Source organism: Lissotriton helveticus, chromosome 11, assembly GCF_964261635.1.
Source record: "Lissotriton helveticus chromosome 11, aLisHel1.1, whole genome shotgun sequence".
Lineage (NCBI taxonomy): Eukaryota > Metazoa > Chordata > Amphibia > Caudata > Salamandridae > Lissotriton > Lissotriton helveticus.
In genome coordinates, this window is record NC_136072.1 from 314,770,088 (window position 1) to 314,795,076 (window position 24,989).

Below are 24,989 nucleotides of genomic sequence, written 5' to 3' on the forward strand. Positions count from 1 at the left end.
GCCCTGATCGCAGCCACCGATGACATCCGAGCCCTGCTCGACAACGGAGAAACAGCGGCCCTCATCCTCCTAGACCTCTCCGCGGCCTTCGACACTGTCTGCCACCGCACCCTAGTGCAGCGCCTCAGCAACGTCGGAATCCAGGAGAAGGCACTGGAGTGGATCATCTCCTTCCTCGCCGGAAGGACACAGAGAGTCCGCCTCCCCCCGTTCAGATCAGAAGCTACCAAAGTCATCTGCGGCGTTCCGCAAGGCTCCTCGCTCAGCCCAACCCTCTTCAACGTCTACATGAGCCCCCTTGCGGCCATCGCATGCCAACACAACCTCAACATCATCTCCTACGCCGACGACACCCAGCTGATCCTCTCCCTCACCAACGACCCCGCAACCGCCAGAGCCAACCTGCACGAAAGGATGACAGAAGTAGCCAAGTGGAGGATGAACAGCCGCCTGAAACTGAACTCGGACAAGACGGAAGTCCTCATCCTGGGATCCTCACCCTCCGCCTGGGACGACTCCTGGTGGCCCCCCGCCTTGGGCAGCGCACCCAAACCAACAGACCACGCACGCAATCTGGGCTTCATCCTGGACTCCTCCCTCTCCATGTCCAGACAAGTCAACGCCGTCTCCTCATCGTGCTTCAACATCCTGCGCATGCTACGTAAGATCTTCCGGTGGATCCCCACCGAGACCAGGAAGACGGTCACCCAGGCCCTCGTCACCAGCCGTCTGGACTACGGCAACTCCCTCTACGCCGGATCCACCACAAACTCCAGAAGAGACTCCAGCGGATCCAGGACGCCTCAGCACGACTCATCCTGGACATCCCCCGTCGCAGCCACATCTCCGGACACCTGAGAGATCTGCACTGGCTCCCGGTCAACAAAAGAATAACCTTCCGTCTCCTCACCCACGCACACAAAGCCCTGCACAACCAAGGACCAGCATACCTCAACAGCCGCCTCAACTTCTACGCTCCCACACGCCAGCTTCGTTCATCCAGCCACGCCTTCGCCGCCGTCCCCCGGATCCGAAGAGCCACCACTGGAGGAAGGTCCTTCTCCTACCTGGCCGCCAAGACTTGGAACTCCCTCCCGACCCACCTCCGCCTGACCCAGGAAAACCTCGCCTTCAGGAAACAGCTCAAGACCTGGCTGTTCGAGCAGTAGCGGACCCCCCCTCCCCCAGCGCCTTGAGACCCTCCGGGTGAGTAGTGCGCTATATAAATGCACTGATTGATTGATTGATTGAATGGGTATAATATAATGTTAAACACAAAAGCTGCTCTTCACATTAGTCTCGCCAACATTCTTAACTTGTACTTTCTCTCATGCTGTCCAATTCTCCGCTCCCACTTCTTTGTGTCCCATTCACACATCCCCAAACCACAATTTCCTCTCTCCTGTTCATACTTGTGAATCTCTATCTTGTGGGGTGCTGCCCCGCTCCTCACCAGAATGTGTATTTGTTGGTGCTGGGTTGTATATCCCTGTGGCGGTGCTCTTCGTCCCCTGGATGGAGGAGGGTCACCCGGATCCTGCTGACAGTCGAGTGCGCCCCCTTGTGCAGGCCCCATGTTACCGTAATGGAGTGCGCTGTGATGTTGCGTACTTGGAAGGCATCGACAGGAAGCGGCCCTGACAGGATGAGAAAAGATATAAGGGTCAACACTTAATAGGGCGACGTCCAAAAAATCTTTGAGGTATGGCACAGATTTAAGGACTGCAAATATGCCTTCACAATGACACCTACAGACAAGAGCTAAGCGTGTTTCTAAATTAATACAGTCATGAGTGAAAGTAGTGCTTCTGGGGTGGCTGTGGCAGCACTGTATGTAAAGTGAACCTCTAACAATGAGAGGAGACGCCTCGTGCATCTACTTGACATTTGTTAGACCTGGCACCTTGGCGTGAGTTTCCCTTCCACTTTTTGCTGTTGTGCCTCAAATGTTTTGCTGGTGTCTGCTACTCAGGGCACTGCGCCACGGCCAACCCGTGCCGCAGTGCAAGTGCTCCCTACTGTAAAGTGTACCTGTGATTGATGTCCATGATTGGTTCATTGGATTTACTGTTAGTCCCTAGTAAAGTGCACCAGGAGTGCCAGGGATTGTGAATGCCAACACTGCTAGTGGGCCTGCAGCGCTGGTTGCGCCACCCACAGAAGCAGCCTTAAAATGTGTCTAGGGTCTGCCATTGCAGAACCTGCGTGCAGTCTGGTACTGTCACACTGGCTGGGCAAGTGCACACACTTGCCAGCCCCTAAACCTTCCCTTAACTTCATATTAGTCACCCCTATGGTAGGCCTGAGGGCAGGGTGCATTGTAAGTGTAAGGTAGAACATGCCCTGATGTGTGTGGCATGTTCTAATAGTGAATTACTGCCAAATTCGTTTTTCACTATTGTAAGGCTACCAGTTCCCTTTAGGCCAGATGGGCTGCTGGAATTATTACACTCTATAATCCCAGCAGGCTCAGGGAACATGGTAGAAATTCATGTTTAGTATGCCTGAGCTCAGAATAATAAAATACTTCTTTTAGTAAAGTTTATTTTAATAGTCTGGGTTTGCAAATGCTACTTTTAGAAAGTTAGCATTTGCTGGCCTAACCATTTCAGCCCGCCTCTGCTTGGATGTGGATCTGACTGTCTGATGTGTGTGAGTGACAGGGCTGGGAGTTGACAGGTAGTGATTAGCAGGATGACCCCTTAGTGGGTGGTGGGAGTTTCCCCTGAATGATGCATCAGGCTGTGCCCCTGCCTCCACAATGCTGGCTCCGCCCTCCTGGGGAGCGACTGATGACTCAGCCTGCACCTGGCCCAGGAAGGACCGAAGCCTGTCAACAAAGTGCTCAAGCTGCCCCTGCCTTCACAATGCCGGCTCCGCCCCCCTGGGGAGCGGCTGATGTGCCTGCCCTCACACTGAATGCAGAAGCCAGAAGTACCCACAACAAGTGCTCAGAGACTGGAGCAGTTATGCAGAGGCCCCCCTGGCTTGCTAGAACAAAAGAAACTGGGTATAAAAGAAGGAGCCCTGCTCCTTGTAAATTAGATCCTGTTTGTGCTACAAGAGAAACTCTGCCCGAAGAGAAGGACCTGGAAGGACTACAAGGAGGAGTGCTGACTCTGGCCTGTGTCTGGTGCCTTGCTGCCAAAGGAGAGGAAGAGAAAAGACTACAAGAGACTTTTGCTTTTATTTTGAACTTTGAGCCAAACTCTGCTGAGAGATCTCCAAGGGCTTGCCTGTGAACTTGCCCCCTGACCAGCGCCCCAGGAACAGTGGGCGCTATCCCCTGACAGAGGAACCACTGCAAGACGCTGTTTTCCTTTTGCGAGCCTCTCCAGGAAAAGCAGAGCGCGCTCTGACCATCGCGCTTTCTAGCACCCCTCTGGGAGCTGCCCTCGCTCTAAACAAAGTGACTGCCGCCTGCCTGGCCCCGAGCATCGTGAAGACCAGCCCAGCTGATCCAAACACCGTGACTGACCCCGAGCTGCAGCTCGCATCGTGAAGAGAAGGTGGCGCCCGGTGCCTGCTTGCACCCCTTCGAGTCTTGTGCCCCTGAACGCGCCGCCGCTGAAACAGCTGTTGCGTGGGGCGCCTGATCGTCGCCTGGATAGAAAGAGGCCCGCGCCGAGGATCGCTACCCCGTTTGCGTGTGCCCCCTGTGTCAGGAAATCTCAAGGCGCTTCATCAGCCCGGCCCGCGCCGCAACGCCAACCCCCGAGCCAGAGCCGAGCCGCCGCTCGCTCCAACGTCGGAAGGGAGACACCGCGACGCGGATCACCGCGCTGAACTGTGCCCAGGCTGCTTCAACAAGAAAAGGTACTGTGTCCTGCCCCGCGGTGCGAGCATCTGTCTTGCTTCGCTCGCACCGCCCGCTGCCTCGCCTCGCCCCAGGAGCCGCGTGCTGAGCGCTCCCAGGGCCCCCGCTCTCTCCCCCGCCAGCCGCGCACAGCCGTGCAGCGCGCAGAGAGAGGCGGACTTTGACTCCCCGGCCGCCGCCCCCGCCAGAAGCGTGAGGGTGGGTAGACCGGGCCCGCTTTTCCAGCGCGGAGGAGCCGAGGGGCGCAGAGAGGTCCACGGACAGCCCGGGGCGACCCTGGCTGATAAGGAACAGCGCCTGCAGAACCACAACGATACATTGAAGAGCCTGACCCCCCCTTTTTGTGTGAAAGGAACTTAAAGAACTGTTTGGGAATAACACTAAACAAAGATTGCTTATTGCTAAGAAAGAACTGTGGAAACTTAACCTAAAGTACACTGGAACCGTTTTAAGTGAACCAAGATTGTATTTACAAGCCTGCTTGAAATTTATATAAAGAAGATATATTTTTACAAATACAGTTTGGTGTCATTGTGTGGTGGGTTGGTGGTGCTGGTGTAATGTTGCAAATGTTTAACCCTACATGCCCCAGAGATTAGCCTAAGACTGCTTAAGCCACACTACCTAGAGGGTAAGCAGAGGTTGTCTTGAAGGTAACCCTCAGCCCTGACGGGGAAGAGAGAGGCCCTGCTTGTCGCCAGTGCTGCACTGCGCCAACCAGAGACTCCCCCTTCCTACATTGGACGCAGCGGTGAGGATTCGCGAATTTACATTTGCAGTGTTTTACCTTAGCTACTGACCATTGCATAAGTGATTACAGTCCAGTAACTTAGCCACAGACTTTTTGGTTCTTAATTTTGCTAAGGGAGAAGATCCCTAGTGTTGCAAGCATGCCTGGCACAAACAGCATTGATGGAGGAGAGTCCATAGCCTCTGGTGCGCAGGAGCTAGAATGGGATGCATCAAAGCTGGATGACTACACAAAGAAGCAACTGAGTTTTTTTTGCAGGAAACTCAAGGTTCCACACGCAGGGTGCAAAAACAAACCTGAGTTCTACAAAGCCCTGAAGGCCTGGATGGAATCTAGGAAGGCACCTGAGGATCAGGGTGCACCTGTGGATCCTGTGAGTCTGGAAAAACCAGACAGCGTCATTAGCTTTGGCAGAGGCCTGTCGCCAGAGGAGCTGGCAGACAGACAGGCAACCAGGGATCATGAGATAAAACTGGCAGAATTGAATTTAAAGGGCCAAATGGAGCTTGAAAGCAAAAGAATGGCTCTGGAAGAGCGAAAACTCCAATTGGAGTATGATGTGAAAATGAGGGAGATGAGTCTAAAAGAGAAAACCTTGGATCATCCTCCCTCTGGTGGCAGCGCAACGCCGGTGCAGGTAGAGTCAAGAGTGCACATCTCCAAAGATGTAGTTAAAGAGTTCTTTAAGGGGGATGACATAGGACAGTGGTTTAGGGCATATGAGGTAGCCATGTTTTCCCACCGGGTCCCTGAGAAGGATTGGGGAGCGGGGTTATGGGGAAGGTTCCTTAGCGAAGGGCGGGACACCCTGCTAGATTTGCCCACTGAAGACCAGAGATCCTATCCCCATATGAAAGAAGCTTTAATGACCAGGTATGGGCTTACCCCTGAAATGTATAGGCAGAAGTTTAGGGGGTGTAATAAGCGGCCTGGGAATACATATGTGGAGTTTGTGACTTTTTTTTGCAGAGCACTGGATGGTTGGGTGAAGGGTAACAAAGTGAATGATTTTCAAGGTCTCTTTGATTTAATTGCATGGGAGCACTTGTCTGATCAATGTTTTCCTGAGTTACGCCAGCACCTGATTGATAGCAAACTGTCCAACCCGAGGAAGCTTGCTGAGGAGGCGGACCGCTGGCTCAGCACCAGGGTCCACAAGGGTCCAGTGGGAGACTCCGCCAAGGGTGGGCAGGGTCCCCAGCAGAAGAGTGGGGGGGACAAGGGAAAACAGAAAGGGTTCCAAAAAGGCCCCCAAAGTAATCCCCAAGGGGACCAGCAGAAAGGTTCTCAGCCTCCCCCACCCCCAAAGCAGAATGGGGCCCCGACAGGTAGACCTGTTCCAAAGGGGCCCTTCAATTGTTTCAAATTTGGTGACCCGGGGCACATAGCCAGTGACCCCAAGTGTCGCCTGTTTGGAAAACCAGCACCCACTGGTGCTCCGCCCCGACAAGTGACCAGTGTTCACTTAGGAGAAGAAGTGATGGTCCCGGGGGGTGGAGATGCTGTTCAAATGACCCTAGTCTCACTAGGAGACAGTGAGATGGTCCCTACAAGCTACCTGCCCTCTAACACTAAAAAATATGGGCAGGTGGTTACCATCAATGGTAAGAAAGCTGAGGCTCTTAGAGACACAGGAGCCAGTGTGACTGCAGTGAGGCATCACCTGGTGTCTCAAGAGCAGGTTGTACCCCATGCCTATTGTAGGGTTGTCAATGCTGACAACTCTGAGAGCCAATGTCCAATGGCTCAAGTTCCCTTCGAGTGGGGGGGGGTCTCTGGTACTCTGCAGGTCTGTGTGAGGAAAGCCATGCCTGTTGACTGTTTGCTAGGGAACGACTTGGAGGACTCCCCTTGGGAAAAGGTGGAGAAAACGACTCACCTGAAGATGGTGGGTCTACCTGACTGGGCGTGCGTGACCACCCGGTCAAGGGCAGCCAGTAGGGGTGATCAAGAGGTCCTGGGGCCTGATGGAGAGGCCCAGGAACCGGCCTTAGGGAGAAGGCGCAGGGTGCGCGGGAAACCGGCCCCTGAAGTTCCCACGGTCCAGGAGGAAGCAGACCTTGAGGGGGATGCCCTGGAGCCTACTGGGGAACAAATTGCTGAACTGGGGGACCTGCCTGAGCTGACCCATTGGCAGCAAGAAGGAGGCCCCTCCAGGGAGGAATTCTGCAGGGAGCAGAAAGAATGCCCTTCTCTCGTGGGTATGCGGCAGCAGGCTGCAGACCAGGCCAATGGTGTTCAGGCCAAAACACATTATGTGTACTGGGAGAATGACCTCCTGTATTCAGAGCCTAAGGCTGCTGAACCTGGGTCAGCCCGTGTGCTGGTGGTACCCCAGAAGTTCAGAGCCTTCCTACTGGGACTGGCTCATGATGTGCCTTTAGCAGGACATTTGGGGATGGACAAGACCTATGACAGGCTTGTCACCCACTTCTACTGGCCCCAAATGCACAAGAGCTCAGATGCTCATTGTAGGACCTGTCCAACTTGCCAGGCAAGTGGGAAGAGCGGAGGGAAGAACAAGGCTCCCCTCCAACCCTTCCCTGTGGTCAGTACTCCATTCCAACGAGTGGGTATTGACATTGTTGGGCCTCTGGACCCCAAGACAGCCATGGGCAACAGGTTTATCCTGGTCTTGGTGGATCATGCCACCCGGTACCCTGAAGCTATCCCTCTGAGGACAGTGACGGCCCCCGTGGTGGGGCGTGCACTGATGGGAATTTTCTCCAGAGTGGGATTCCCTCTAGAGGTGGTGAGTGACAGGGGGACCAACTTTATATCCAAGTATATGAAGTCCCTTTGGCAAGAGTGTGGTGTAACCTACAAGTTCACCACACCTTACCATCCCCAAGGAAATGGGTTGGTTGAAAGATTCAACCGGACCCTGAAGGGCATGATCATGGGCCTGGAAGGTCCAATGAGGCGTAAGTGGGCCGTCCTCTTACCATGCCTGCTCTTTGCATACCGCGAGGTGCCACAGAAGTCCCTAGGGTTCAGCCCCTTTGAACTGCTGTATGGTCACCCCGTGAGAGGACCACTGAGTTTGGTAAAGGAAGGCTGGGAGCAATCTCCCAGGAAACCTCCCCAGAATGTATATAGCTACATGCTGGCCTTCAGAAACCAAACCAGGCGCTTCAGACAACTTGCTGAGGCAAATCTGGAAGCTAGCCAGGAGGAGATGAAGCGGTGGTACGACCAGAATGCCACTCTGGTAGAGCTTCAGCCTGGACAGGAGGTGTATGTCTTGGCCCCAGTGGAACCCTGTGCACTTCAGGATAAGTGGACAGGCCCATTTGAGGTTGTGGAGCGCAAGAGCTCAGTGACATACTTGGTGGACATGAAGACGCCCAGGAATCCTTTATGGGTCCTCCATGTCAACCGCCTCAATCCCCACTTGAAAAGGTCCGAAGTGGGCATGCTGTTGGCCACTGATGATGGAATGGAAGAGGAATCTGAGCCTCTTCCTGACCTCTTAGTGGCCTGTGAGAAAGATGGGTCAGTGGATGGAGTTAACCTCTCACCCACCCTGACCCCTGAGCAACAGGAAGACTGCCGCCAATTGCTGGGGCAGTTTCCAGATCTGTTCTCCCTGGTTCCTAGTGTCACAGATTGGTGCGTCCATGATGTGGACACAGGAGACAGCTTACCTGTGAAGCATAAGGCTTACAGGGTGACTGACAGGGTCAGGGCCTGCATCAAGGAGGAGGTCTCCAAGATGCTTGCTCTTAGGGTGGTTGAGTCTTCCAGCAGTCCTTGGTCTAGCCCCGTGGTCTTGGTCCCAAAGGCTGCTGCGCCGGGAGCCACACCTGAACTCCGGTTCTGTGTGGACTACAGAGGACTCAATTCAGTCACCAAGACTGACGCGCACCCTATCCCCAGAGCTGATGAGCTCATTGATCGGCTAGGGGCTGCCCGGTTCCTCAGCACGTTTGATTTAACGTCTGGGTACTGGCAGATCGCCTTGACCGATGGGGCAAAGGAGAGGTCCGCATTCTCCACACCAGATGGGCATTTCCAGTTTCGGGTTATGCCATTTGGGATGAAGAATGCCCCTGCCACCTTTCAGAGGTTGGTCAACCAGGTGTTGGTTGGGCTGGATGAGTTCAGTGCCGCCTACCTGGATGACATCGCAGTGTTCAGTGGCACCTGGCCAGAACACCTGCGGCACCTCTGGGAAGTGTTGATGGCGCTGCGCAAGGCAGGCCTCACAATCAAGGGAAGCAAGTGCCAGATTGGGCAGGGTTCAGTGGTGTACTTGGGACACCAAGTGGGGAGTGGCAAGGTGGCACCCTTGCAACCCAAAATTGAGACCATCCTGGCTTGGGAACCCCCCAAGACCCAGACTGCAGTGAGAGCCTTCCTGGGGCTCACTGGGTATTACAGGAGGTTTGTCAAGGGCTATGGCACTATTGTGACCCCCTTGACAGAGCTGACTTCTAAGAAGCAGCCCAGGAATGTGATTTGGACTGACACCTGTCAGAAGGCTTTTGACACCCTGAAGACTGCCATGTGCACGGCGCCCGTGCTCCTGGCTCCTGATTTCTCCAAGGAATTCATAGTGCAAACAGACGCTTCAGAGCATGGTGTAGGGGCTGTTCTCTCACAGATGACTGAGGAGGGCTGGGACCAACCCGTAGCCTTCATCAGTAGGAGGTTACTTCCACGGGAAAGTAGGTGGAGTGCAATAGAGCGAGAAGCATTTGCTGTGGTCTGGGCGCTGAAGAAGCTAAGACCCTACTTGTTTGGGTCTCACTTCCGGGTTCAGACAGACCACAGGCCCCTCAGATGGTTGATGCAAATGAGGGGTGAGAACCCAAAACTGTTGAGGTGGTCCATCTCCCTACAGGGTATGGACTTCACGGTGGAACACCGCCCTGGCACAGATCACGCCAACGCTGATGGTCTGTCCAGATTTTTCCGCCTTAGTGATGAGGAACTCCCTGGGGAAGGGTAGTTCCCCCCACATTTCAGCTGGAGGGGACACGTGTTAGACCTGGCACCTTGGCGTGAGTTTCCCTTCCACTTTTTGCTGTTGTGCCTCAAATGTTTTGCTGGTGTCTGCTACTCAGGGCACTGCGCCACGGCCAACCCGTGCCGCAGTGCAAGTGCTCCCTACTGTAAAGTGTACCTGTGATTGATGTCCATGATTGGTTCATTGGATTTACTGTTAGTCCCTAGTAAAGTGCACCAGGAGTGCCAGGGCTTGTGAATGCCAACACTGCTAGTGGGCCTGCAGCGCTGGTTGCGCCACCCACAGAAGCAGCCTTAAAATGTGTCTAGGGTCTGCCATTGCAGAACCTGCGTGCAGTCTGGTACTGTCACACTGACTGGGCAAGTGCACACACTTGCCAGCCCCTAAACCTTCCCTTAATTTCATATTAGTCACCCCTATGGTAGGCCTGAGGGCAGGGTGCATTGTAAGTGTAAGGTAGAACATGCCCTGATGTGTGTGGCATGTTCTAATAGTGAATTACTGCCAAATTCGTTTTTCACTATTGTAAGGCTACCAGTTCCCTTTAGGCCAGATGGGCTGCTGGAATTATTACACTCTATAATCCCAGCAGGCTCAGGGAACATGGTAGAAATTCATGTTTAGTATGCCTGAGCTCAGAATAATAAAATACTTCTTTTAGTAAAGTTTATTTTAATAGTCTGGGTTTGAGTTTATTTTAATAGTCTGGGTTTGCAAATGCTACTTTTAGAAAGTTAGCATTTGCTGGCCTAACCATTTCAGCCCGCCTCTGCTTGGATGTGGATCTGACTGTCTGGTGTGTGTGAGTGACAGGGCTGGGAGTTGACAGGTAGTGATTAGCAGGATGACCCCTTAGTGGGTGGTGGGAGTTTCCCCTGAATGATGCATCAGGCTGTGCCCCTGCCTCCACAATGCTGGCTCCGCCCTCCTGGGGAGCGACTGATGACTCAGCCTGCACCTGGCCCAGGAAGGACCGAAGCCTGTCAACAAAGTGCTCAAGCTGCCCCTGCCTTCACAATGCCGGCTCCGCCCCCCTGGGGAGTGGCTGATGTGCCTGCCCTCACACTGAATGCAGAAGCCAGAAGTACCCACAACAAGTGCTCAGAGACTGGAGCAGTTATGCAGAGGCCCCCCTGGCTTGCTAGAACAAAAGAAACTGGGTATAAAAGAAGGAGCCCTGCTCCTTGTAAATTAGATCCTGTTTGTGCTACAAGAGAAACTCTGCTCGAAGAGAAGGACCTGGAAGGACTACAAGGAGGAGTGCTGACTCTGGCCTGTGTCTGGTGCCTTGCTGCCAAAGGAGAGGAAGAGAAAAGACTACAAGAGACTTTTGCTTTTATTTTGAACTTTGTGCCAAACTCTGCTGAGAGATCTCCAAGGGCTTGCCTGTGAACTTGCCCCCTGACCAGCGCCCCAGGAACAGTGGGCGCTATCCCCTGACAGAGGAACCACTGCAAGACGCTGTTTTCCTTTTGCGAGCCTCTCCAGGAAAAGCAGAGCGCGCTCTGACCATCGCGCTTTCTAGCACCCCTCTGGGAGCTGCCCTCGCTCTAAACAAAGTGACTGCCGCCTGCCTGGCCCCGAGCATCGTGAAGACCAGCCCAGCTGATCCAAACACCGTGACTGGCCCCGAGCTGCAGCTCGCATCGTGAAGAGAAGGTGGCGCCCGGTGCCTGCTTGCACCCCTTCGAGTCTTGTGCCCCTGAACGCGCCGCCGCTGAAACAGCTGTTGCGTGGGGCGCCTGATCGTCGCCTGGATAGAAAGAGGCCCGCGCCGAGGATCGCTACCCCGTTTGCGTGTGCCCCCTGTGTCAGGAAATCTCAAGGCGCTTCATCAGCCCGGCCCGCGCCGCAACGCCAACCCCCGAGCCAGAGCCGAGCCGCCGCTCGCTCCAACGTCGGAAGGGAGACACCGCGACGCGGATCACCGCGCTGAACTGTGCCCAGGCTGCTTCAACAAGAAAAGGTACTGTGTCCTGCCCCGCGGTGCGAGCATCTGTCTTGCTTCGCTCGCACCGCCCGCTGCCTCGCCTCGCCCCAGGAGCCGCGTGCTGAGCGCTCCCAGGGCCCCCGCTCTCTCCCCCGCCAGCCGCGCACAGCCGTGCAGCGCGCAGAGAGAGGCGGACTTTGACTCCCCGGCCGCCGCCCCCGCCAGAAGCGTGAGGGTGGGTAGACCGGGCCCGCTTTTCCAGCGCGGAGGAGCCGAGGGGCGCAGAGAGGTCCACGGACAGCCCGGGGCGACCCTGGCTGATAAGGAACAGCGCCTGCAGAACCACAACGATACATTGAAGAGCCTGACCCCCCCTTTTTGTGTGAAAGGAACTTAAAGAACTGTTTGGGAATAACACTAAACAAAGATTGCTTATTGCTAAGAAAGAACTGTGGCAACTTAACCTAAAGTACACTGGAACCGTTTTAAGTGAACCAAGACTGTATTTACAAGCCTGCTTGAAATTTATATAAAGAAGATATATTTTTACAAATACAGTTTGGTGTCATTGTGTGGTGGGTTGGTGGTGCTGGTGTAATGTTGCAAATGTTTAACCCTACATGCCCCAGAGATTAGCCTAAGACTGCTTAAGCCACACTACCTAGAGGGTAAGCAGAGGTTGTCTTGAAGGTAACCCTCAGCCCTGACGGGGAAGAGAGAGGCCCTGCTTGTCGCCAGTGCTGCACTGCGCCAACCAGAGACTCCCCCTTCCTACAACATTCTTGTCTAGTGCACTAACAGGGTCTCTTAGCAGGTCTATGGCACAAGCTAGTCAAGGTGGGTAACGCAGCTCAGTCCGGCGAAAGAGCCAGATTGCAAAGGGGTGAGTGCTCTTAATGGCGCCCTCTGTGCGGAATAACGAAAGATGATGAAGGTCTCCTAGAAATCTGATGACAGGGACAGATTGGTACTGCGGGCACTCGGTCATTGACCGAAGGGCCGGTGTCTCAATGCCCTTTGTGGGCCATCTTTTTTCTCCTTTCCCAGTCCACAGAGGGCACTGGACAGGGAGAGTAAACAAGCCTCAATTATCAGCTGTGGCCTCTCCTTGACCCCCTGCCAAGCCTTCACGCTGATGGTGGGCTGGGGAGCAGGTGATTGTGTGCCAGAATCGGCCTCTATGGGGGCCAGGTGTTGCTCAGGCCATTGAGCCATTTTTCACCTCGGCCTCCCTAGGGCCCAGGCAGCTCAGAAACAGTGTTTGCATTTGACACCTCACCCACCGCCCTTCTCATTCAGGGCATAGTGGGCGAGGAAGAATGGATCTCTCGGTGGAGACCAGGCAGGGACCAAGCTGGGTTGGGGCGCTTAAAGCAAACATTGTTTGGAGCTAGCAAGGTGCTTGCCAGCTCGCCCATCTTGCTGTCCTTGAACTTAGAGGCTGTGTGGGAGAGCTCACGCCACTCCTCACACCAGAAGAAAGATTATGACAGCAGCAGCAGTTTGTTATTTCAAAAGATGACCAGCTTGCTTGTCTTTCTTTTGGTGCGCAGCAGGGCAGTCAAATTCTGTGGAAGAGGGCCAAAGAGGTCATTGGCCTGTCATGGGAGCAGGTGGCCCTTGTGGCTCCACAATCACCATGGAGGCATTGTTTGCCTTGAGAGAAATGACCAGGAGAGCCACAGTATTTACTTTTACATTTCAGACGGTCCTGTGTGCAGGTTAGGGCCCTGCCACTGGTAAGCACCTTGAGTAATCACAGCTTGCCACTGAAATGTCATTCTATGCTATCTTATATTAAAGTCTTTAACTTTGCAAATAAAAACCTCTGATGTGGTTCTTGGCAAAGACTGTAAGAACCCTTAAAGTAATTCAAGACAGCCGTGCAGTCCTCTTTTACCTTTCAGTCATTTTGGATCATGCTGCATGTTATGCTCCCCTAACCTGTGGTAGCATTTCCTTTTCTCTTATGAGTTTCTGTAGTTTTTGTTTTCATGTAATATGAGTCGTGTAAAATGCGACTTTAAAGTGTGAATGGGTGTTTTGGATGGGACATGATTTAGAGCTGTAGAGCAGAGACTGAAACCAGTGTATGATCTTGTCAGTGCCTGTCACTGGGTCAGAAAACTATCCAAATTAAATGATCATCTGTTCATTTGCCCCTTTGCAAGTAGAGAGAGAGACAGAATTGGTTACATACGGGCCAGTGGGTACCCCATTTCCTGCGTGTTCCCTCCTTATCCCACACTCCATCATCCATCCCATGTCCACTGCCCTCCCTCCCTGTTAGGGAGATCAGATGGAGGACGTGCCTACTGCACGTCTGACAGCTCTGGCAAAAGAATATGGACCAAGTAAAATTGCGATTCTATCGACATTATGCGGGTACACTGTGGAGAAGTGTGGCTCACCGGTTAGAGGAGGCAGACCGGGACGCAGAGGTCAGACCCGGGACCAGGGTTCAATTCCCGACGCGGCAGGGTCTTGAGCTCATAAATGTCCACGGACTCGATAATTCTCGCCTCGGCGCCTACTCGAATCATAGGTTCACACTCTGCAACTCTGGGCAATAGCTTGCTTAATCTCCACAACGGCCCCACCACGATGGGATTCCTGGCTTTCACCTTGGGGATGCCCAGTAGGGGTTATCTCGCAGGGAAAAGCCAGGACGGGTTCCCAAAGCAAGCGCCTTGAGACCTTGCGGTGAAAGGCGCTATATAAGAAGGTATGATTTACGATTTACGATTTACACAGCTGTGAAAGCACAGACAGCACCAAAGAAAAAAAATGCATAGTTTAATGTGCGGGTAGAGGAGGCGCCAACAGTGGTTGTAGCACAGGGCACCACCATTTCTAAGGCCGGCCCTGGGGCCAAGTGATGTTGTGAACTCACACCATCTTCACCAGGAATGTGGGCACACTTTTTGCGGCAGTGCCCGGGCCAAATTGTGATCCCAATCCGACCCTGCCTGATGATAAGGTGGTGCCCACTACCCATACGTCCGAGAATGGGCTTAGTCGAGCAACAGGCACTATTGACTGGATTGGGACTGCAATGCTCACTTAATTGGGGGTGAAAAATGCATAAAGCCAAACACTGTCTTCAATCACAGCGTCCTTCTCGCTGGGAGCGCAGTTAATGTGATGATGGACACGGCTGATATTAAAAATGCAATGAAATTACTTTGTGACTTTGGCTTTGTGACTCTGGGACTCCTGCCTTTACATTCCGATACTCATATATATAAATACTGCGTCCTGCTTTGAGAAAGCGCTTCTAAATTACGGCAGCAATTACTTTCATGTACTTGGATAAAATTGTATATTATTCCGATAAATCAGACGGGCCCATGTAGCAGCTCGCAAGTTTTTAGGCCCCTTTGCTTGCACCTGCTTGGCTAGATGTCATGCACTTGCTCGGGTACAGGGGAACAGTGCACCAAAAATTGGACAGAAAAGCCAGTGGTAAAACATTTGCACACCCACCGACTGGTGCAAAACACAAAATTTGCGCTGATCGACCACTGTGCTTTTTGAACTAAACTGTCTTGCCAAATGTCGTTTTTGCAGTGACTGTTCGATGCAAACCTTATTTGCCATACTTACTTGTGCGAGTGACAAGCGTCATGGGTCGGCTGATGTCATTTTTATTGTTCACGTTGCGCTTGACGGAGAAGATGGAGATGTTGTAGGCCCTGCCCGGTGCCAGCGCCCGCAGATGGTGCGAAGAGCGGCTCTCTGCGACGAAGTCCGTCCTTCGGTAAGCGCCGTCGAAGGAGATGTATGTCACTGCGTAGCCGTCGAGCACCTCCTGCCCACCGCTGTCCTCGGGGGGCTGCCAAGAGATGGACACACCATGCTCCTCTACATTCTCCACCGCCATTGAAGCTGGGGGCAAGAGATCTGGAAGAGAAGGAGAAAAGGGGCTGAGAGTCACAAGTGGTATTTGCGGCCAGGAGAACTAGTACACAGGAAGAGTGAGGGGTCACGGGCGGGTGGACGGACAGGCGGCAGCTTCTGTAACCAGAAACGCAGCAGAGAGGGGATTGGAAAGAATGGATTCTTCAAGTGATTAATAAAATTGTAATGAAGCAAAAGGTGATGAATCCAAGTGAAGTTTATTCTTCTTAAGAAAACAGCATATTAACGGGAGCTGGTCTGAATAATACAGTGTCCACCTGCAGAATGGCTTATTCAGCAGTTGGAAGGCATTCAGTCACATTCTCCACGAGCGATGCACTTTCAAAGAGAAACACTTCTTTCAAAGTGCGCGCCGTGGAAAGTGATTACAACATAGATTATCAAACATGAAAGAAATACTTAATGCAAACTACATACTATGTACTTTACATCTCCCTTTTTACACAAACAATGAAAGAAGATAACAATGAAATGAATAACAAATGTATATCAAGATAAATAATAATCTTTAAATCGTGAAGGAAAAGAACAATTCCTATGTTCTCTAGATGTTATGGAAGTGGAAGTTGTAGATGTACTTGGCACAACATGACAATCAACATTAGGCTCAATATTTGAAGAAGATGTATTGTTTGATGTGAACAAAGTCTGCGAAGAAACTTGACCATTGTCATCAGAAAAGGTGCCCAAAGGAAAATAGATACTATGTTCGACATGTTTAGTTCTAAAAACGTTTTTAGCTTGTTCAGGAGTTAGTTTAACAATCACACGCTTTTTCCACCACCCCTTCTTATCAAGAAAGAGTGAACCTTTGGAAACTTTGAGGACTTGAGTGGGCAGGGAAAACTTGGACATACTTTTCTTAACCTTGTCATGAAATTTAACCATAACCCAATCCCCAACCTCAAAAGTTTGCAAGGAAGGCATAATTTTAGAATCAAAATTCCTCTTTTGAACCATTTGTTGATTAGACACATTATCTTTAACAATAGCTCTATCACAACAAGCCAAGCAAGTCTTGTTCTTTGTGTTCAAATCTTTGATCCAAGATGGACAAATATTCCCATTGGGATTTCGTTTCTTTAACAATCTAAAAGGAGAAATACCTGTGGTGCAATGAGGAGTAACCAAATATGACCACAATTTTTTCCTAAGAAACTCTTCTACATCTAAATTAGAAGCAATTGCAGTTTGTATTCCTTCCTTGATAAATCTATTCATCCTTTCTACCAATCCATTGGAAGAAGGTGAATAAAGTGCCACTCTAAGATGTTTTATGTCGTGTAATTTTAAAAAATCTTCAACCATTGAAGAGCAAAAGTGGGAAGCATTGTCACTCACAATTTCTCTAGGAGGACCTTCAGAAAGAAATACTTTCTTTAAAAAATTAACAACTGACAATGAATTAGGACTTTCACAAAAATCAAATTCAAACCACTTAGAGTGATAATCAACAAGTGATATGATGTAACGTTTGTCAGAAGTTAAGATTTCAAACGGTCCAGAAAAATCAATAGCTAACTTATGCCAAGCTTCTTCAGGCAAGGGAACAGTATGTAAAGGCAAGTGAGGAATTTTCCAATGTTTGTCTGATACAAGACATGTGCCTCAAGAATTAATCCTCAAAGTGACATCTTTATCAAGGCCTGGCCACAAAAGTGTTCTTTCAATTTTCTCGACGTGCCTCCAACACCCAAATGTCCCTGATGAGCTGCCTTGAAATGTTTGCTACGAAGGTTAAAAGGAGGGACACATTGATCACCCCTGAAAATTACATAATTTCCAATGGAAAGTTCATCAGAAATTTGGGTGTAGGGCTTCAAAGAAGCAGGAAGAGCACGAACCTTGGGCCATCCTGAAATAATCATATTTTTTACTGCTATCAAAACTGCATCATCAGAGTAATTTTTAGACCAATCAGTCTCTGAAATTGAAAAAGGTGAGAGAACTAACTCTTCTATGGAAGCTACAATACATTCAATGTCGTCAAAATAATTGTTTTCATCATTATTATTCTCCAATGCCAGTCTTGAAAGAGCATCAGCCCTCAAATTATTTCCACCTGATATGTGTTGTATGGTAAAATTATACTCATGAAGCCTTGATAGGATTCTAACAAGTCTGTCAGAGGCTTTCCCTGTTCCATTCCCATTAAGGAGATGTAATAAGGGTTTATGATCACTCAAATGCGTAAAGTGTGATCCCCATATATAAGTCTTAAACTTTTCCACAGCCCATGAACAGGCAAGGGCCTCTCTCTCGATGGTACTATAGTTTGACTCAGCACTACTCAAAGATCTAGATGCAAAACCAATAGTGTTTTCTTTGGGGCCACACCATTGACAAAGTACCGCACCCAAACCTTTCTGGCTAGCGTCCATAGAAATGGTGCATTTCAATCCAGGAGTGAAGGAAGATAAGGCTGGTGCTTCAACAATAACTCTTTTTACAAGATTAAAAGCACAATCAGACTCTTGAGACCACATGAATTTTACATCTTTTTTTAAAAGAATGCGAAGGGGTTGAACAAGTTGAGAATAGTTTTGCACAAATCTGGAATAATAGTCCGCTAGACCTAAGAAAGATTTCAATGAGTCTTTGTGTTTAGGAATGGGAACATCTGAAATATCTTTCGTAAGGGAAAGCTTGGGTCTAATTCCCTCTGCGGAGATGCTATGCCCAAGATAATCTAATTCTTTCACAAAAAATTTGCATTTCTTCTCTCAAAAGTTATGCCAACATTTTTGAAACGTGATAAGACTTCCTTTAGTGTGTTCAAATGTTCACTTTTGTTTCTTGAATGTATCAAAACATCATCCTGGTATGCTTGGACACAATCAATATTATTTAAAATGGTGTCCATAAACTTCTGGAAGACACTTGCGGCGGATGCCAACCAAAAGGAAACCTTAAATACCTAAATGCTCCAAATGGTGTGATGAATGTGGTGAGTTCTGATGATGATTTAGTGAGAGGAATCTGATGATAAGCACTTCTGAGATCAAGAAGTGTGAAGACTCTTGAATCAGAAATGCCTGTGAGTAGATCTTGGATTTTAGGTAAGGGATGACAGTCCACAATTATATTTTGATTTAACGAGTGAAGATCCGCACATAGGCGAATGCTGGAGTCCCTCTTTTTAACTACGACAAAGGGACTGACCCAAAGTGATGAATCCGTGGGCACAATAATGCCTTCAGACACCATTTTATCCAAAACCTTCTTTAAATCATCCCTCACGTTTAGTGGAATATTTCTTAACTTATGGACAACTGGAATGGCATTGGGTTTAAGTCTAATTAAATGTTCAATATTTTTGATTTTTCCAACACACTCATTGAATACTTCTGGAAACTCAGATATTATGTCATGAATAGCAGTATCCTCAAATTCATCTACAATAAAAATTGAAATATCATTTATCTAGACAGGAGAATCCGACCCAGGGACTAATTTGAGACCCATTTTTGCAAGGTCTTGCCACCCAACTATACATTTGCCATCAATGGCTACATAAACCTTAGTTTTGGTACATCTACCTAAGCATGACATTTTTGTTAAAAAATATCCCAACATGTCAATGTCTTTACCGCAATATGCCTTAGGAATAATATCTAATGGTAGTAAGTGTACCTTTGAAGACCAGTGAGTATTAAATAAGATATTCGAAATGATGGTTACAGGAGCTCCAGAATCCGCCATCATGTCTAAATTGATATCATCAACCAAAACCTCACAGGTTGGATCTTTAACACGACCATCATTGGCACAAGTTTCAACTAAATTAACAGACAATATCTTTCTCTGTAAGACATTTGAATGAGTGTCATAAGCATTAATATCAACAGTATTAACATGAATGTCGTCTAAGGATGACTCAATAGAAGAGACATCTACATTAGCATTGTCAAAGAAAGAAAGAGCGCTAACTTGAACTGTTTTTCTATTCCTACAAACAGTGTTGAAATGACCAATTCTGCTGCAAAATGTGCACCTTTTACCTAATGCAGGACAAATTGGACTATTACCAAGATGCATCTTAGATCCACATCTAAAACAAAATGAAATGGATTTTCTCTGAAAAGGTTTGATGTTTTTGTTTTTGAATAAACAGCATTGACCTTCATATCACTATGTATGGGAGAAATATTTCCTGCAGAAATACATCTAGATGAAACAATAGATCTTTCTACGCTCTTTGCCATGTCTATCACTTCTGATAGAGATGGATCACGACAACTGAGGATTCTTTCTTGGATCTTTTTGTGAAAACACTTATATACAAACTGATCTCAGAGTTCAGTATCTAAATATGGCCCAAAGTTGCAGTCCGCAGCTAGGTTTCTCAGTGCAGATATACATTCTTCAACAGATTCATGTTGTTGCTGTTTTATTTTCATGAAATTTAAACATTCCAACATAACGCTAGGTTGTTCTAAAAACATTTTATTCAGTCTCAAAACTGCATCTGTAAATTCATTCCATCCTTCTCCATTGCCAGGAGGGGGTTGAGAAAGTGGAAGATTATTAAAAGTTTCTCGTCCTGCACTCCCTAAATGACTATATAGAATGGCAAATTTCCTTTTAGCAGAGTATTCATCGGCACCAATCGCAATTAAATAACTCTCAAAACTCTTATACCATAATTTCCATGCTTCTTTTGGTTTACCAGGTGCAGGAAGAAAATGGTTCAAATTAACAATCTGCTGATTGGTAGCCATCTTTTTTTAAAAAATAAAATTTCGAGTAAAAGAATTAAATAATAAATAGGAGTACCTCAGGTTTTCCTTCCTTTCTCTTTTTATATTTCTCCTTGTTGCCTTGTTGTTGTACTGCAAAAGGAAATAAACTCCTTGTTTCTTTTTAAAATTATAAAATATATCAGACTTAAAGTGGAAAAGCTAACCGCTTTGTTGAATTTCCAAAATCACATAAAGTGAAGTTGAACAACGATCCTCATCTCTTCAAATCGGACGTCGAGCTTTACTATGGAAACAGCTTGTTTCACAATAACCAAGATGGCCGCCGGTGCGTGATCACGTCAATCTGCGCGATGACGTTGTGAAGGTTCCTCTACTAGAAGCCTGTCACTCTGACGTAGCACTGCGCGTCATGAATGACATCCAAAAAGACCAATGACTTAGCGGGAAACTCGAAAAAATGCCCAAAATTCGCCGCTGGTTTTCCTTGAAATCTATTTTTCCCGGATTTCCACGGATGAAGCCAGACGGTATCCTCGGGTAAGTTGAACTTCTTCTTCTTTTTCAAAATGACAGATTGTACAAAAAATAGTTAAACTGCTGTTTGACCTTCGTCGCCAGTATGTAAAGAATGGATTCTTCAAGTGATTAATAAAATTGTAATGAAGCAAAAGGTGATGAATCCAAGTGAAGTTTATTCTTCTTAGGAAAACAGCATATTAACGGGAGCACGTCTGAATAATACAATGTCCAACTGCTGAATGGCTTATTCAGCAGTTGGAAGGCATTCAGTCACATTCTCCACGAGCGAGCAACTTTCAAAGAGAAACACTTCTTTGAAAGTGCGCGCCGTGGAAAGTGATTACAACATAGATTATCAAACATGAAAGAAATACTTAATGCAAACTACATACTATGTACTTTACATCTCCCTTTTTACACAAACAATGAAAGAAGATAACAATGAAATGAATAACAAATGTATATCAAGATAAATAATAATCTTTAAATCGTGAAGGAAAAGAACAATTCCTATGTTCTCTAGATGTTATGGAAGTGGAAGTTGTAGATGTACTTGGCACAACATGACAATCAACATTAGGCTCAATATTTGAAGAAGATGTATTGTTTGATGTGAACAAAGTCTGCGAAGAAACTTGACCATTGTCATCAGAAAAGGTGCCCAAAGGAAAATAGATACTATGTTCGACATGTTTAGTTCTAAAAACGTTTTTAGCTTGTTCAGGAGTTAGTTTAACAATCACACGCTTTTTCCACCACCCCTTCTTATCAAGAAAGAGTGAACCTTTGGAAACTTTGAGGACTTGAGTGGGTAGGGAAAACTTGGACATACTTTTCATAACCTTGTCATGAAATTTAACCATAACCCAATCCCCAACCTCAAAAGTTTGCAAGGAAGGCATAATTTTAGAATCAAAATTCCTCTTTTGAACCATTTGTTGATTAGACACATTATCTTTAACAATAGCTCTATCACAACAAGCCAAGCAAGTCTTGTTCTTTGTGTTCAAATCTTTGATCCAAGATGGACAAATATTCCCATTGGGATTTCGTTTCTTTAACAATCTAAAAGGAGAAATACCTGTGGTGCAATGAGGAGTAACCAAATATGACCACAATTTTTTCCTAAGAAACTCTTCTACATCTAAATTAGAAGCAATTGCAGTTTGTATTCCTTCCTTGATAAATCTATTCATCCTTTCTACCAATCCATTGGAAGAAGGTGAATAAAGTGCCACTCTAAGATGTTTTATGTCATGTAATTTAAAAAAATCTTCAACCATTGAAGAGCAAAAGTGGGAAGCATTGTCACTCACAATTTCTCTAGGAGGACCTTCAGAAAGAAATACTTTCTTTAAAAATTAACAACTGACAATGAATTAGGACTTTCACAAAAATCAAATTCAAACCACTTAGAGTGATAATCAACAAGTGATATGATGTAACGTTTGTCAGAAGTTAAGATTTCAAACGGTCCAGAAAAATCAATAGCTAACTTATGCCAAGCTTCTTCAGGCAAGGGAACAGTATGTAAAGGCAAGTGAGGAATTTTCCAATGTTTGTCTGATACAAGACATGTGCCTCAAGAATTAATCCTCAAAGTGACATCTTTATCAAGGCCTGGCCACAAAAGTGTTCTTTCAATTTTCTCGACGTGCCTCCAACACCCAAATGTCCCTGATGAGCTGCCTTGAAATGTTTGCTACGAAGGTTAAAAGGAGGGACACATTGATCACCCCTGAAAATTACATAATTTCCAATGGAAAGTTCATCAGAAATTTGGGTGTAGGGCTTCAAAGAAGCAGGAAGAGCACGAACCTTGGGCCATCCTGAAATAATCATATTTTTTACTGCTATCAAAATTGCATCATCAGAATAATTTTTAGACCAATCAGTCTCTGAAATTGAAAAAGGTGAGAGAACTAACTCTTCTATGGAAGCTACAACACATTCAATGTCGTCAAAATAATTGTTTTCATCATTATTATTCTCCAATGCCAGTCTTGAAAGAGCATCAGCCCTCAAATTATTTCCACCTGATATGTGTTGTATGGTAAAATTATACTCATGAAGCCTTGATAGGATTCTAACAAGTCTGGCAGAGGCTTTCCCTGTTCCATTCCCATTAAGGAGATGTAATAAGGGTTTATGATCACTCAAATGCGTAAAGTGTGATCCCCATATATAAGTCTTAAACTTTTCCACAGCCCATGAACAGGCAAGGGCCTCTCTCTCGATGGTACTATAGTTTGACTCAGCACTACTCAAAGATCTAGATGCAAAACCAATAGTGTTTTCTTTGGGGCCACACCATTGACAAAGTACCGCACCCAAACCTTTCTGGCTAGCGTCCATAGAAATGGTGCATTTCAATCCAGGAGTGAAGGAAGATAAGGCTGGTGCTTCAACAATAACTCTTTTTACAAGATTAAAAGCACAATCAGACTCTTGAGACCACATGAATTTTACATCTTTTTTTAAAAGAATGCGAAGGGGTTGAACAAGTTGAGAATAGTTTTGCACAAATCTGGAATAATAGTCCGCTAGACCTAAGAAAGATTTCAATGAGTCTTTGTGTTTAGGAATGGGAACATCTGAAATATCTTTCGTAAGGGAATGCTTGGGTCTAATTCCCTCTGCGGAGATGCTATGCCCAAGATAATCTAATTCTTTCACAAAAAATTTGCATTTCTTCTCTCAAAAGTTATGCCAACATTTTTGAAACGTGATAAGACTTCCTTTAGTGTGTTCAAATGTTCACTTTTGTTTCTTGAATGTATCAAAACATCATCCTGGTATGCTTGGACACAATCAATATTATTTAAAATGGTGTCCATAAACTTCTGGAAGACACTTGCGGCGGATGCCAACCAAAAGGAAACCTTAAATACCTAAATGCTCCAAATGGTGTGATGAATGTGGTGAGTTCTGATGATGATTTAGTGAGAGGAATCTGATGATAAGCACTTCTGAGATCAAGAAGTGTGAAGACTCTTGAATCAGAAATGCCTGTGAGTAGATCTTGGATTTTAGGTAAGGGATGACAGTCCACAATTATATTTTGATTTAACGAGTGAAGATCCGCACATAGGCGAATGCTGGAGTCCCTCTTTTTAACTACGACAAAGGGACTGACCCAAAGTGATGAATCCGTGGGCACAATAATGCCTTCAGACACCTTTTTATCCAAAACCTTCTTTAAATCATCCCTCACGTTTAGTGGAATATTTCTTAACTTATGGACAACTGGAATGGCATTGGGTTTAAGTCTAATTAAATGTTCAATATTTTTGATTTTTCCAACACACTCATTGAATACTTCTGGAAACTCAGATATTATGTCATGAATAGCAGTATCCTCAAATTCATCTACAATAAAAATTGAAATATCATTTATCTAGACAGGAGAATCCGACCCAGGGACTAATTTGAGACCCATTTTTGCAAGGTCTTGCCACCCAACTATACATTTGCCATCAATGGCTACATAAACCTTAGTTTTGGTACATCTACCTAAGCATGACATTTTTGTTAAAAAATATCCCAACATGTCAATGTCTTTACCGCCATATGCCTTAGGAATAATATCTAATGGTAGTAAGTGTACCTTTGAAGACCAGTGAGTATTAAATAAGATATTCGAAATGATGGTTACAGGAGCTCCAGAATCCGCCATCATGTCTAAATTGATATCATCAACCAAAACCTCACAGGTTGGATCTTTAACACGACCATCATTGGCACAAGTTTCAACTAAATTAACAGACAATATCTTTCTCTGGAAGACATTTGAATGAGTGTCATAAGCATTAATATCAACAGTATTAACATGAATGTCGTCTAAGGATGACTCAATAGAAGAGACATCTACATTAGCATTGTCAAAGAAAGAAAGAGCGCTAACTTGAACTGTTTTTCTATTCCTACAAACAGTGTTGAAATGACCAATTCTGCTGCAAAATGTGCACCTTTTACCTAATGCAGGACCAATTGGACTATTACCAAGATGCATCTTAGATCCACATCTAAAACAAAATGAAATGGATTTTCTCTGAAAAGGTTTGATGTTTTTGTTTTTGAATAAACAGCATTGACCTTCATATCACTATGTATGGGAGAAATATTTCCTGCAGAAATACATCTAGATGAAACAATAGATCTTTCTACGCTCTTTGCCATGTCTATCACTTCTGATAGAGATGGATCACGACAACTGAGGATTCTTTCTTGGATCTTTTTGTGAAAACACTTATATACAAACTGATCTCTGAGTTCAGTATCTAAATATGGCCCAAAGTTGCAGTCCGCAGCTAGGTTTCTCAGTGCAGATATACATTCTTCAACAGATTCATGTTGTTGCTGTTTTATTTTCATGA

At 47.0% G+C, this 24,989-nt stretch overlaps 1 protein-coding gene across 9 annotated transcripts in view; it reads right to left on the bottom strand.

Annotated features, from left to right (window-relative positions):
• SNED1 (sushi, nidogen and EGF like domains 1) overlaps window positions 1-24,989 on the bottom strand; it is a 2,618,914-nt gene that overhangs the window by 552,755 nt on the left and 2,041,170 nt on the right. For all 9 annotated transcript variants that reach the window (XM_078665627.1, XM_078665624.1, XM_078665625.1 and 6 more), the window contains 2 exons: window positions 15,077-15,373; window positions 1,454-1,637 (listed from right to left, as the gene is read on the bottom strand). In XM_078665627.1, the coding sequence (XP_078521753.1) occupies window positions 1,454-1,637; window positions 15,077-15,373 (481 nt within the window). The remainder of the gene's footprint in view (window positions 1-1,453; window positions 1,638-15,076; window positions 15,374-24,989) is intronic.